The sequence below is a fragment of the Takifugu rubripes genome, chromosome 16 (assembly GCF_901000725.2).
Source record: "Takifugu rubripes chromosome 16, fTakRub1.2, whole genome shotgun sequence".
NCBI lineage: Eukaryota > Metazoa > Chordata > Actinopteri > Tetraodontiformes > Tetraodontidae > Takifugu > Takifugu rubripes.
Window position 1 is genome coordinate 3,714,400 of NC_042300.1, and position 12,829 is coordinate 3,727,228.

Here is a 12,829-nt window from a genome sequence, read left to right on the forward strand (position 1 = left end):
TTATTATCGGAGATTAGTTTTTTGAAATGAGAGGTTCTTGCCTGCTTGATTGTGTTATTGTAGGTTTTGAGGTGTTGATAAAATATTTCTTTATGAGGATTTCCTCCACCTCCTCTCAGCACTCCTGCAGGTTCTTTTCAGTTTTCTAATTTCTTCATTTTTCCACGGTGGTGCAAGATTTGTTCTTACTGTTTTTGTGACAAGTGGAGCCACAGAGTCCAGCGTTGACTTGAATTTATTTTTAAAAGTGTCAACAATAAAATCACATGGTGCTGGTAAAATTTCTGCAGGAGTGCTCTGTAAGATCTGGATAAAATTTGCAGCCACTTCAGGAGTCAGGTAGCGTCTCCTCACCGTTCTCACAGGGGCCCTCCGCTGGTTAAAGCTGGTGATATTAAAAAACACACAAAAGTGGTCAGACACGGCCAGATCCACAACAGAGGACCCACCCACGGACAGGCCATAGGTTATGACCAGGTCCAGGGTGCGCCCCCTGCTGTGGGTCGGCTGCGTGACATGTTTAAAATCCAAACTGTGAAGGAGGTTTAAAAATTCTCTGGACACTGGGTCCGAGGCGTTGTTGAGGTGTAGATTAAAATCACCAGTTATTAAAATCCTGTTGTATTTAGCGTAAATGATTGATAAAAATTCCGAGAATTGACTAATAAAAGAGGTGGAGTATAGAGGTCTGCTAAAAACAAACGCATGATGCTCAAATGATGGAAACTTATCAAAAGAGACCTCGCGTGATGACATTTCGGTCCTTGTTATTGAAGCGGTTCCACCTCCTTTCCTGCCCCCCCTTGTAGAAAATAAAAAGTTAAAATCTGGGGGGCAAGCCTCTGTGAGAACAGCAGGTGCATCAGTGCCAAGCCATGTCTCAGTAAGGAGAATACCATCGAGTTTTCTATCTAAAATTAAATAGTTTATTATAAAAGATTTGTTTAAAAGTGAGCGCACGTTCAGCGCAGCCATCTTTATGTCCGCGCCGGACGTGCGCTCATCCTGTCTTTTTATGGGAACAATAAAAGCACTGTCACGTCTGGAAGCAGTCCTGGGTTTCTGTCCGTATGAAATGATGGTTTCAATGGAGTGAATGACCTGTGATGATGGCAGACATGGGAGTAGTGGTGGAGAGGCATGTATGGTGCAGCGTGCGGGGGGTGAACGTATATGTGAGTGCGAGTGGGGGGCAGAGTGTTGGTGTGCATGTGCTTTAACCAATAGCTCAGTTTACGACTCGCAAACGCAACTGGTCTCAGACCTTCAGGGGACTCTTGGTTTAATACAGCACCGACACCCTTCAAGCTCGCATCCACATGGAGGATGTATGGCTTTTGTGGATCAGCGAATGCCAGGACAGGGGCGTGGGTCACAGTGGATGATCTGGTGGAATGCATCTGTGCAAGATTTGTCCCACCCCACCTCTCTCCAAAGGGCTCTGATTCTTTCAAGTAGACTTTGTCTACATCAGGGGCACGCTTGAGGTGAAGCATAGCCCTTGGTGAGTTCAGTCAGCGGCCTAACAATGGCAGAATAGTTCTGTACAAATCTGCGTAGTAGCCGCAAAAGCCAAGGAAAGACTGTAGCGTCTTCAGGTTTGTTGGCTTAGGCCAGGAGGTAACGGCCTCAATCTTGTCTGGATCGGGAGCAACACCTTCGGCAGACACAATATGCCCTAGGTACTTGACCCTTGGCAAGCAGATCTGACACTTATCCACTGAAAGCTTCAACCCAACTTCTCCAAGGCGATCCAAGACCTTGAGGAGTCTCTCTTCGTGTTCTTCGAGCGTCCTGCCAAACACAATCAGGTTGTCAAGGTACACCAACACTTGCAAGAGGTTCATGTCCCCTACCGCTTTCTCCATCAACCTCTGAAAGGTTGCTGGAGCTCCCGTAATGCCCTGCGGCATGCGGTCAAACTGGTAAAACGGGCAAATAAACGCTGTTTTTTCTTTGTCCTCTTCGGACATAGCTATCTGGTAATATGATCCCTGCTTGAAGCAACTCTTGTAAATGCTTTCGAACATCTTTGATGTCTGCAGGGGCCAGTCGGCGGGATCGTTGACGGAAAGGCCGTGAATCAGTGAGCTGGATTTCGTGCTCCACACCTTTGGCCAAATCCATGTCCAACTCATGCATGGAGAACACATGAGACTTTTGAGCCAGTTTCTTTCGTAGTCTGTCTTTCCACTGTTCGGAAATGGGAGACTCTCCAAAGTTAATGACACTCTCCTCAAACTCTGAGTGGGCAGTCTTTTTGGGGGGAATGGTAGTGACAGAATCAATGTAATACATACCACAATCACTGCCCCCTCAGGTATGGATGTTTCTCTGGAAGACTCATTCTTGACTAGTACTCTCAAGCTGTTGACATCCAATGCCCTGCTGGGCATAACCATGGGAAGGAGAAAAACATCAGCAGGTAAGGCAGCTTTTCAGGCTGAACCTACCATCAGTATTTCTTGTTCAACAGGTTTGTTCAACTCCACTTTACAAACCACCTGAGTGTCCCCATCAGGGGATAAGATCAAAGGGCCTGGACCCATCCACCTGACCCGGCCAGCCTCATCATCACTTGCGGGAACAGCCGTCCCCTTGAGGGCAGGCCGACCCTCTTGGACACTACTTGAAACCCAAGTATTTTTGTGACATCAATGCCTTCCACAATGCATTGGTTCACCAAGCGTCTGACATGGCTAGAGTTGGTGCCCACCACCACAGATGCCTCATCTGATGTCCTTGGGCTAGGGCAAATGAGTGCAAGGACAGTTACAGTCTGGCTTGTCCCCAGCACCTCCGCTGGATACTCTAAATCAACCACCACATATCCAGTCGCACTCTTCCACCATGAGCCGTGCTTGACCCAGCCAGTGATCAAACTGTTCTTCTCCAGCTGGGGTGGGAGATATGCCAGAGAAAACACGTAGGCAGCGATAGCTTCCATGTTCACTGGATGACTTGGATGTTTTGTCCAGCAAATCACTCACTGCTCGCAGTATAGCCTCGGTTGACTTGGCTGCAGCGTCTTCTGCAGGAAACAATGTGCTGAGGTTTTCCACGGGCTGAGCTTCAGCTGGTGACCGCCCAGACACAGGTGCTTTTGGATCTGTGGTAATAACGGGCCATGGCCCCCCACCCCGAGTAGGAAACACTTCAGGAGGAACCATGTCACCTTTCACCTCTTCCTTGCATTCACATCAAACATGGTACTTGTTGTGTTGCAGGTTGAAGATTCGACCTCTGACGCGCACACGTCCCAAACACTTCACTGAGTGCATCGTCTCTTCAATGGTGTCCATGGATACATCTTCTTGAGTGATAATCATGACCACATGAGCCTCATCTAATGTCTCGCCACGGCACCATCCCTTTAGCGCTGATACTAACCCAGCTTGAGTTCCCATTTTAACTTTAGTTAGCACAATTTACTTAAAAATTGCCAATTTTCCTTGAACACATGCAAAAACCCAACCCACAGTAGAATCACACAGTAAAATTACAAAAATCCCAGCGGTGCCTCCATTTTATGTAGCGCCTCTCTAGTGTATTTTACTATTTGAGAGGTGGCTAACCTGAGCTCTTTCTAAAATATGAAATAATGAATAAGGTTTCTGGAATGAACTTAATCCAAGGAATTCAAAGACCAACACTGTTTCAGTGGAAAATTAAATAAAAAATAAATAGATTCAAGAAAATAGATTCAAGAAAATTAACATTTGTAAACAGGCTTCGTTCACATATGCAAAATATGCACAATAAACCGTTACTGTGGGGCCCCCAATAAAATAAAATAGCCGGCAATACTTAAGTTACCGTAGCAGGCCTGGTTGCAGCTCGGGTACCGTGGTAGGCTCAAACGACTGGCTGCTTCACCTTACAGGGAAAAACAAAGGTGTAGCTGTGCCTCAGGTGTTACCTCAGGTGAGAAGAATAACTGCTGAAGCAGGGGAAGGGAGGATCCAAAGGAAGGTAAGAACCTCCGGACTCAGCTCACTCCACCGCGGTCCACACTCTGCTCGGCTCTACCAGGTTGCTCGCCGCCAGCTCGTTAGCCAAGTTCAGGGTTAGCAGCCACTTAGTCAGCAGCTACGTGCACTCTCCTCTTCGTCCGTTTGTCGTATCGAGTTCTCCACTCAACACTTGCTTGAAAGTCACCACTCAGTCTTCAAAAGGAGTTCTGGTCGAACACTAGAATGACTATAATGACGAACTTCTATCACACTTGATCAACTTTTCCGTTTTTCGCGCTCCTCTCTCCCTCCTTCCTCCGACTCCCCTCACACCTGCGCATCGGCTTTTCAAAATAAAATACATTTTGTTCCACTTGTCTATTTCTTCTGTTTCCCCGGGACATTAAAACATATACATTCACAGACAACGCATCAAACATGTAATATGCATCTTGGAAAACACATATACTACATAGAACTCACCCCCTACCGCTAAATCACTCCGTCATACTTTTAATCTGAAGTGGCCTTTTAATTACTAACTTATCATGAACTGTTTCTTTTTAGCCCTAACTGCTATTTATTTCTTTATTTATTCTAACTTATGTCTTTTTTTTTTTAACATGCCTGGTTTTACCCAGGGCTACATATAAAACAATAATGCTGAAGGCCATTGAAACAATTCAACCTGTTTGTTTGGTTGTTTCAATAATTATTTCACAGTGTGTATGTTAAACTAATTAGAGCCTGGGGCAGATAATGATTTTACATTTTATTTTATTTTATTTGAACATGGAGCGGAAATAATAAACGAACTTCTGTTGTTAATTTGCGTTTAATCGTATAATCTGTGCAACATTTTGCTGAGGCTCCTCTGGCTCAGGCTGCTGCAGCTGATCGGCCTCTTTGCTGGAGGCTGCTGTTATATTGGAGCGCCCACAGCAGCAGCTGCAGTCTTGCGCTCCTAGTTTGTCGCTGCGGCTTCGCGACCGATGCTGAACTATAGCCTCAGAAGAAACCGCGTACGTGTGCACGTTTCCTCCTTCTGCGTCCTCGGCATCGCGATGAAAGCTTTTCTGCGCTGTTCGGGACATTTCCCAGCAGACTGAACGACTTTCCCCGGCATCCAGTGAAAATCCGGACCCGGACCTGTCGATTCTCACCCGCAACTCCTGCAGCATCCTGAAACAAGAAGACCAACAGTTGATCAAGTCCTCCAGACATTAGACGCCCGGCTGGAAAATGGACAATAAAGAAAACAATTCGGAGAAATCTCAACTGGTCCTGGAGAAGAATGCAAAGATGTATTCTCTGCAGCTGCAAAGGTGAGGAGATGTGCGCGGCCCCGAGTGGCACGTTGCATTCATTTCAAAGCTGGTTTAATAAATACGGATTTACAATACGGATAAACACTAAAAAACAAAAACAGAGGACGGACATATTGTCTCTGGATACTTTACATTTTATTTCGGCAGTAAAATCACTGATTTTGAGATGGAAGCCGGCGCTGCTGTTTTAAATGAATGAACAAATTCATTTCCATGCTTGGCTTGTTTCCTGACAGCCATGAGACAAATGACCCCGGACCCCAGTTCATTAAGCAGCGGATAGAAAACCCATCATCGGTCGGAGGCAGGTCCAGTCCGATCAGAACCGAGGACGGTGTCTGCGGGTTAGAAATAACGAGTGTTTAGCGCCCTGTGAAAAGAAAATCTGTCACTAAAATAAGAAAAAAAACCAATATTATTAATATTATTTTTTATATTTTAGAATTGAAAATTTATGAAGAATATCAGAAAAAGTACCAGCCATCGAAATCGTGTTAGAGTTTTTCTCAATCACTTTGGTACATTTTTCCAATCATTCTTGCAATTTGCAGAAGATCAAGTGCATTTCTCAAAACAGTTTGAACAAATAGCAAAACACCGTGGATCACCTGCAAAAGCCAGTCTCTTGCTCAAAATCTTTAGTCCATCCCTCAAAAGCAAGTTTTTGTGTCAACATACTTGTCAGTGCCATCAGAATGTTTAATCATTGTGTCATTGTGTACGGATAAGACAGTCAAATTCATTAGTCATGTTGGCAATTGAATAGTGCACTTTGAAGGGACATGTTGATGTAAAATGTGGTTTAGGTGTGATGACAAGTGTTGTACATTTGACCTCATATAATGTATATGTGTAAGATTGATTGGAAAAGACAAGATTCACATTTACAGAATGACTTCTTTATTGGCAAACATCGACATTGCAGTGCGTAAAGAAAAAAAAAAGACAGCACTGCACATAACAAAGGTGAAATACAATACGTAAGTAAACATAGGTCAAAAATATAAACATAGGTCATACAGTAGGTAAACAAAAAAATATGAACAACTCCCCAAATTCTAATCTCAATCCTGATCTTCAGCTTCTTCCCGTTCCTGTCTGTTAGGCCACAAATTCTCATCCACGTCACACCTACTTGTAACTTTCTATTGTGCTCTGGTTACCTATATACTCCCCAGTAGATTGTTCATGAGATGCTCCCTTGAGCTCATTCAGAAAACTGTCGATCATTGGTTGATCAACTCTTTTCATTAGAGAAAGTCTAGATTCACCTGGGAGGAATTTACCAATTTAGATCATATTTACAGACAAATGTCTTATGGAAATGTATATATGCTTGACATGTTATGATGGCTTGGTAAATCATTTTGCATGTGAAGACTTATATGATGAACTATAGCCTAAATGTTTTGGGGAAAGAGACTATTTGATAGATTCCTATAACAAAGCATTTTGATTAGCATGACAAAAGCAATTGATAATGTACGAAAAAACTGAGAATTGTACACAATCATTTGCATGGATGGACAAAAGCATTTGCAATTTGTTCAATGCAATGAGAAACTGCCTTTTTCATCTGCACAAATGGCATGATGATGTGACAATTGAACAAGAACTTTTGAGAATTTCAATTCTGATGTGAGAAATGTACCAAACCAATTGAGAAAAACTGTAAAAGCATTTGATTTTTCTGCCTTTTAAATCATTTCTCTCCTGATTTCCTCGATGATTTTAGAATCACGCGGGCCTTTACAGCCGCTTATCAATGACCTGTGGGCTGATCTGATCCGTCTGATCAATAACTGTTCGCTGGGACCGAAATCTGTCGTGATCTGTCGTGATCAGCTCACACATCAATCAGCCGACCCAGCGCACGCACGCACACTCACGCACGAACAGGCCTGAATAGCAGCTTCATGTAGAAATGATCTCCCAATAAAAGGAAGGACTTTATCCGTGCACGCGCCTGAGCGCGTGAGTGAGAGGGAGGGATGTGTCCATATGGCAGCACATTTGGGGTTTCACACATCATTTGTGATGAGTGCGTGTGTGCGTGTGTGCGTGAAGCCTTTTCCGAGCTCGAGGTCGTGGGGAAATTATATGAATTAAATTTCCTATAAATGTGTTTGATGCGTGAGCAAATGTAAATGTTTATTGTCAATCTTGAATCAGGATGGAGTTGAAATAGTAACGCAGGATCGTTTAGTAGAACATGCCTATTTATTGGATGTGGACCTGAGATAATGGGCTGGTCCCAGTTAAACCAGTGCCTGAGTGTGTGTGGAGACCCTCTCAGGTGAACGTGGCCCTGAGGGACGCCAGCTGACAGCTGGGAGACTTTTCATTTTCTACACGCGAAATTAAGTTTCTCTGAGCTCTCCAGCAACTTTCTGCAGGTCCCAAAAATGGATTAATTAGAGACGCAGAATAAGAAAGTTTGCTCTGAAAATGTCCGATTTTTGGGCGGAAAACAGGTCACAGGACGTGACGAGAATAACTCACAGTAAGGAATGTAGATTAGTTCAATATATCTAACACACACACACACACACAAAAAAAAAAAAAAATGTGTATACACACGCCCATGTACATACGCTGTATGTGTATGTATGAATGTATGTATGTATATATATATATAGACACACACACACACACACACCTTTTTTAAACCTTTGGAGCTTGTGACGCATTATGACGCATCTGGCTAAGAAGACATTTTGCTATAAAGTGTTTGTTGTATCGTGATAACAACATGTTTAAATGTAGAATTATGCTGAAGCCTCAGAGTGTGAGAATGTGTGTTAGCTTATTGATTATGGATGTTGGGATGTTGGGAGTGTGTAATTGAAGAGAATCTGCTTTCTGCTTGGGTGCCTCCGTTCAGTCTGGACATGCTGCATTATATCTGTGTGTGTGTGTGTGTGTGTGTGTGAGAGAGAGAGAGAGAGAGAGAGAGAGATAAAGGCCTATAATGCTACACTGGCAATCTCCCACGTGAAGAGTGTGACATTAGGTGGGTGCATGTGTGTGTTTATCTCAAGCCAGCCCAAATTAGGTTTTTCCAGCTCATTGCCTCCATCATGGCAGCTCTCCCTTGCAGTCACCGTGGTGCCTTTGTGTGCCTAACAAAGTGGCCAGTCAGCAGTTTATTTTGTTGTCGTGGTTAAAACCCAGCTCAGTGGATTCTGCCGTCGAGGTGAAAAGCTGTATCGGCAGGTTGCCTCTAGATCTGTACAAATATGAACCAGTTAGTAAAGTTATGCTATATTATCACATGCTACCATCTCAGCTGTGTGCCATCAGTCCCCAGATGAGGGTGTGAATATTTAAATTTTTCTAAACCCAAATGAAGGATGTATTTTCTGTACGTCTGCAGCTCCAGTCCAGAACTAAAAGACCAGTGTTCCACCTTCTCCATAAAAAATGGTGGTGTGGCCGGCGCCATGGAGCGACCGGGAGGCACCCACTGTCACGGTCCCGGAGCTTTGGTGCGTGAGGACAGAGGGGACAAGCATCTGGCCAAGAAGAAACTCTACATGGCTTCAGCCGTCTGCCTGGTCTTCATGATCGGTGAAGTCATCGGTAAAGACACGCCTCCTCCTTAAATCAAAAACATGCTTCCTGTTTAGGGTTTTGATCAAAGCCTCAGTCAGCAGCTGCTTTAAACATCTTCCTAATCGGGACTCCTCCTGGATGGGTGCCGCAGTTGTTAGCATTGCTAGCGTAGCTTCCTGCCATGAACGGTCTGTCTGGTAAATACACAAACATGCAAAACAAGGGGAATTCAGCCATCACGAGAGTTTGAGAAAATATTTACAGACGCCCTCGAGTACTTCAGGGATGATAAACAGAGTGTTTTCCTTCTCCTTGGTTCCCGTGGTGGACCCTAACGCTGCTGTGGGTGTGGTCTCCTGCAGGGGGCTACCTGGCCCACAGCCTGGCTATCATGACCGATGCAGCTCACCTGCTGACGGACTTTGGCAGCATGATGGTGAGCTTGTTCTCCCTGTGGATCTCCTCTAGGCCTCCCACCAAGTCCATGACGTTTGGCTGGCACAGATCAGGTGAGGGCGATTGTGGTTAACACGTTCTAATGACCACGCCCCCTCATGTTAGCATCTGATGACTCCTTCAAGCATCAAACTGATTCTTTTTCTTCTCGCCGCAGAAATCCTGGGGGCGTTCATCTCCGTCATGTCCATCTGGATCGTCACGGGTGTTCTGGTCTATTTAGCCATCCAGAGGATCGTCCACAATGACTACGAAATCAACGGCCACGTGATGTTAATCACCTCCGGCTGCGCCGTCATCGTGAACATAATGTGAGTGTTGCTTAGCACCATAGCTGCTGACGCGGTGCATCACGGTCCTCCCAGCAACAGCAGAAATGTGGTCCCTTCCTCAGCATGGCCTACATCCTCCATCACTCCACCACCTTCAGCGCCCAGGGCACTGGCTACCACCAGATGGACGAGAGCGGCCTGAGTCCCGTCGCTCACGGCCACTCCCACATGCTCGGTAGCCATGACAACGCCAGCGTGCGCGCCGCCTTCGTTCACGTGGTGGGAGACCTGCTGCAGAGCGTCGGCGTCATGGTCGCCGCGTTAATCATCTACTTCCGGGTCAGTTGAAGTTATCTGATTACAGCGGGGGGAGACTTAACCTGTTAACTCGTCCCCTCGTGATCTGATTGCATCATAGTTTAGAAACGTGTGTGAAGGAAGCACAATTTCAGGTTTTAGTGGTAATATTCAGCTTCTTCTGTAGCTTTTCTTCTGCTTTTCTGTCTGTTGCAGCCAGAATATAAAGTGGCCGACCCCATCTGTACCTTCCTCTTCTCGGTCTTTGTCCTCTGCACCACCGTCACCATCCTCAGAGATGTTTTCCGGATCCTGATGGAAGGTAGTCCAGATAGACGCTGAACTGTCCAGCTGAGCCCAAGCTGGGTTCAGGCGATGTCACAGATCTCTGTAGGCCTCAGCAGGTGGCAGACCTCTTGTCCAACCTTTCACCCGTGCAGCTCAACGTGCAGTTTCAGGGAGGAAAAACAGCGCAGATGTTGACATCCATTTGAATTCCTATTTTGTTTTTCAGGTTCTCCTAAAGGAATAGAATTTAACTCGGTGAAGGAGGTGCTGCTCTCCGTCCAGAAGGTCAAGTCAATCCACTGTCTGCGTCTTTGGTCCCTGTCTGTGAGCCAGGCACTGGTCTCAGTGCACCTGGCTATAGGTAAGGTCACATAGGGGGTGGGGCCTATTCTCTTCCTCCAGTTAGCCAACATCAATACTTCGCTGCAACGTTTATGTGTGACTGAAATCACAGAGAAGCCCCCCTCCCTGCTTTCTCATTCCACACCAGAGGAGGGCGCCGATGCCCAGTGGGTGCTGCAGGAAGCTACCGATCTGCTCAACACCAAATTTGGGTTCTACAGTGTTACCATCCAAGTGGAGCTCTACTCGGAGGACATGAGGCACTGCTGCCAGTGCAAAGACCCCAGTGAGTGATGAAAGCACACAGAACTGGGTCTTTTCCCTTCCCCTGAGATGAGCTGGGCCAGGGAGAACTGCACTGAGGTTCTCAGTGGTGTTCTTCCTCGAATTAGACATTAATATCATGTATGTGTTGGTGCTAATGATGGAGCTCCATGCTAACAAAAAAAAGGCATCAGTTGGTCCAGCAAGGCTGCAAACCACTTCCTGTAAACAAACCTGATCAAAGGTAAACAAACAGACCTGGAAAACGAAGGATTTAATGAATGAATGTTGAAGGAATCGACACCCAAAGTAATGCAAATATATTTATGCAATTTTCTGCACGACTGCACCTGTCGATCACGTCTCAGTACCAATAAAACACTGCCTAAACTTCCAATAATTCATGGAAAACTGCCAGGTGATAGAACCATGTGTTCTACATCTACCGTTCCTTTAAACCGGCACCATATTTGCCAGCATTGTCAGCGGGATCAGAACCTTTGTTCAGGAAAATCTTAAGGCGCTCTCACAGCAACTGTTGCAGTAAATATCCGTCAACCTGGGGCGGCTGTATTTGTAGCACCGTCAACGTGCAACAGCAGATTCCCACAATTATCCCACATGCGCAAATAGCTTTAATTGGTTTCACTGAGACTGTTTTAGAAGTAGAACAGCTGATTTAACCAAATGTGCTTCGAGATGCATCAGCAGAATCTCACGTTGACCTGAAATCGCATCCCTCTGCTGTCAGCCTGTATCGTAGAAGCCTTCCTACATGTTAGCATGGAGCACCTGATGCTACCAGGAACGCATCCATCACATTGGATCAGTTGGTTCACCCTTTAAAACTCCTTCATCTGGCTTAATACCCTGATCAATCACCCAGAGCCGTCTGACAACTGCTCATAGAACCAATACAGGGACTCTGGCTGGCTGACCTGCAGACAGTCCCTAAGCTCAACTCATCACATTATGTTTGATGTTTGGTTTGGTGGCGCGACGTCTGTGATGATGGATGGAGGAAAGGTTCAGATGTCAGACTGAGAAACGAGTCCAGTGAGCCGTCACACCTAAAGGCACAAATGATGGTCGGCCTCAGCTCCTCAGTCTCTGTTCCTCCTCTTACCTAATATCATCGTAGTGTACGTTTAGGAGATGGAGCAGTTATGATGAAGCGCCACAACGTAGCCACACCAAAGCAGAGCGCTGATGCTGGCGGACACTGACGAAGCAGCCACGCCCGAGCGCTGGCCTCCGCCTCTTCACCGAGCCAGCGCACCTGCTTCCAGCTTCAGCTCAACTTTCAGCCAGTCTGCTAAATTATCATTGTCGTTGGTGTTCCTGGGGACCACCAACGTTTAAGGCATGTCTCTTGTAAGCTTCGGTGAGCAACGGTGAATATTTTTTTATTCCGGCTGAGGACATTTTTTCCCGGTCATTTTGCACATGTGATGATGCGACTGAGCGCCGCGCATGTGTGCGACCACGTCATCAGTTGATGGCGGTTTGTGTTTTTTGGGGTCCGTTCTGCTCCGAGTCTCGCATGGTTGTTAACTGTTCGATGTCACGTAAACTTTAATGTCCAACTGCCAGTCAGAAGGTGTTGACGCGTCACGCTGGTGATGAATCAAAGGAAAAAAAGTATATTTTCAGCATTTTTTAAAAAAAAAAGAGATTCTGTATATTTAAATGTGTTTTCATTTTAAAATGGTGCAAAATGAGAATATGAACGGTTCCAACAGCTGCAAAAGGCAAAAAAATTTGAATGTATAATCAGAAAACTTGTTTTCTTAGCTCAGTTTTGATACACGCATCACGCCAGGGAACCACAAGCCAAGTTTACCTACGGGTATAAATAAAGTAACCTGGACCTGAAGTCTCACCCGGAAATGTTCTGTGCTGTTCTTGTTCTCTGACTCTTGTAGATGTTTTCTTTGTATGATTTTTGTACATGTGAGGAAAGGTTTGGCTTATTTGTCAATGTGTCCTTTGATGTTGCATAAATGTTGCATAAACGTGTGATGAAGTTTGATTTTTTTTTCATCTTTTTTACACGTGAAAGTGGAAATGAATG

At 45.3% G+C, this 12,829-nt stretch overlaps 1 protein-coding gene across 2 annotated transcripts; it reads left to right on the top strand.

Annotated features, from left to right (window-relative positions):
- The first annotated feature begins 3,843 nt into the window (after window positions 1-3,843).
- Window positions 3,844-12,787, top strand: slc30a2 (solute carrier family 30 member 2). Of its 2 annotated transcripts, none has more exons than XM_029849255.1 (8): window positions 3,844-3,972; window positions 8,658-8,863; window positions 9,199-9,345; window positions 9,450-9,603; window positions 9,687-9,903; window positions 10,078-10,183; window positions 10,376-10,510; window positions 10,640-12,787. In XM_029849255.1, the coding sequence occupies exons 2-8, from the start codon at window positions 8,725-8,727 to the stop codon at window positions 10,783-10,785; spliced, it is 1,044 nt and encodes a 347-aa protein (XP_029705115.1). In that variant the 5' UTR covers window positions 3,844-3,972; window positions 8,658-8,724; the 3' UTR covers window positions 10,786-12,787. The 2 variants fall into 2 exon arrangements, with proteins under 2 accessions (XP_029705115.1, XP_003971454.3); XM_003971405.3 differs by lacking the exon at window positions 3,844-3,972 and adding an exon at window positions 4,759-5,278.
- The last annotated feature ends 42 nt before the right edge of the window (window positions 12,788-12,829 follow it).

What these genes read in the sequence shown, in the direction of transcription:
- slc30a2 (XM_003971405.3), top strand. Translation starts at nt 5,196, where the DNA reads ATGGACAATAAAGAAAACAATTCGGAGAAATCTCAACTGGTCCTGGAG. An exon ending in GTTTGGCTGGCACAGATCAG is followed by an intron (nt 9,346 to 9,449) that starts GTGAGGGCGATT and finishes TTCTCGCCGCAG; the next exon opens with AAATCCTGGGGGCGTTCATC. An exon ending in CTCAGTGCACCTGGCTATAG is followed by an intron (nt 10,511 to 10,639) that starts GTAAGGTCACAT and finishes ATTCCACACCAG; the next exon opens with AGGAGGGCGCCGATGCCCAG.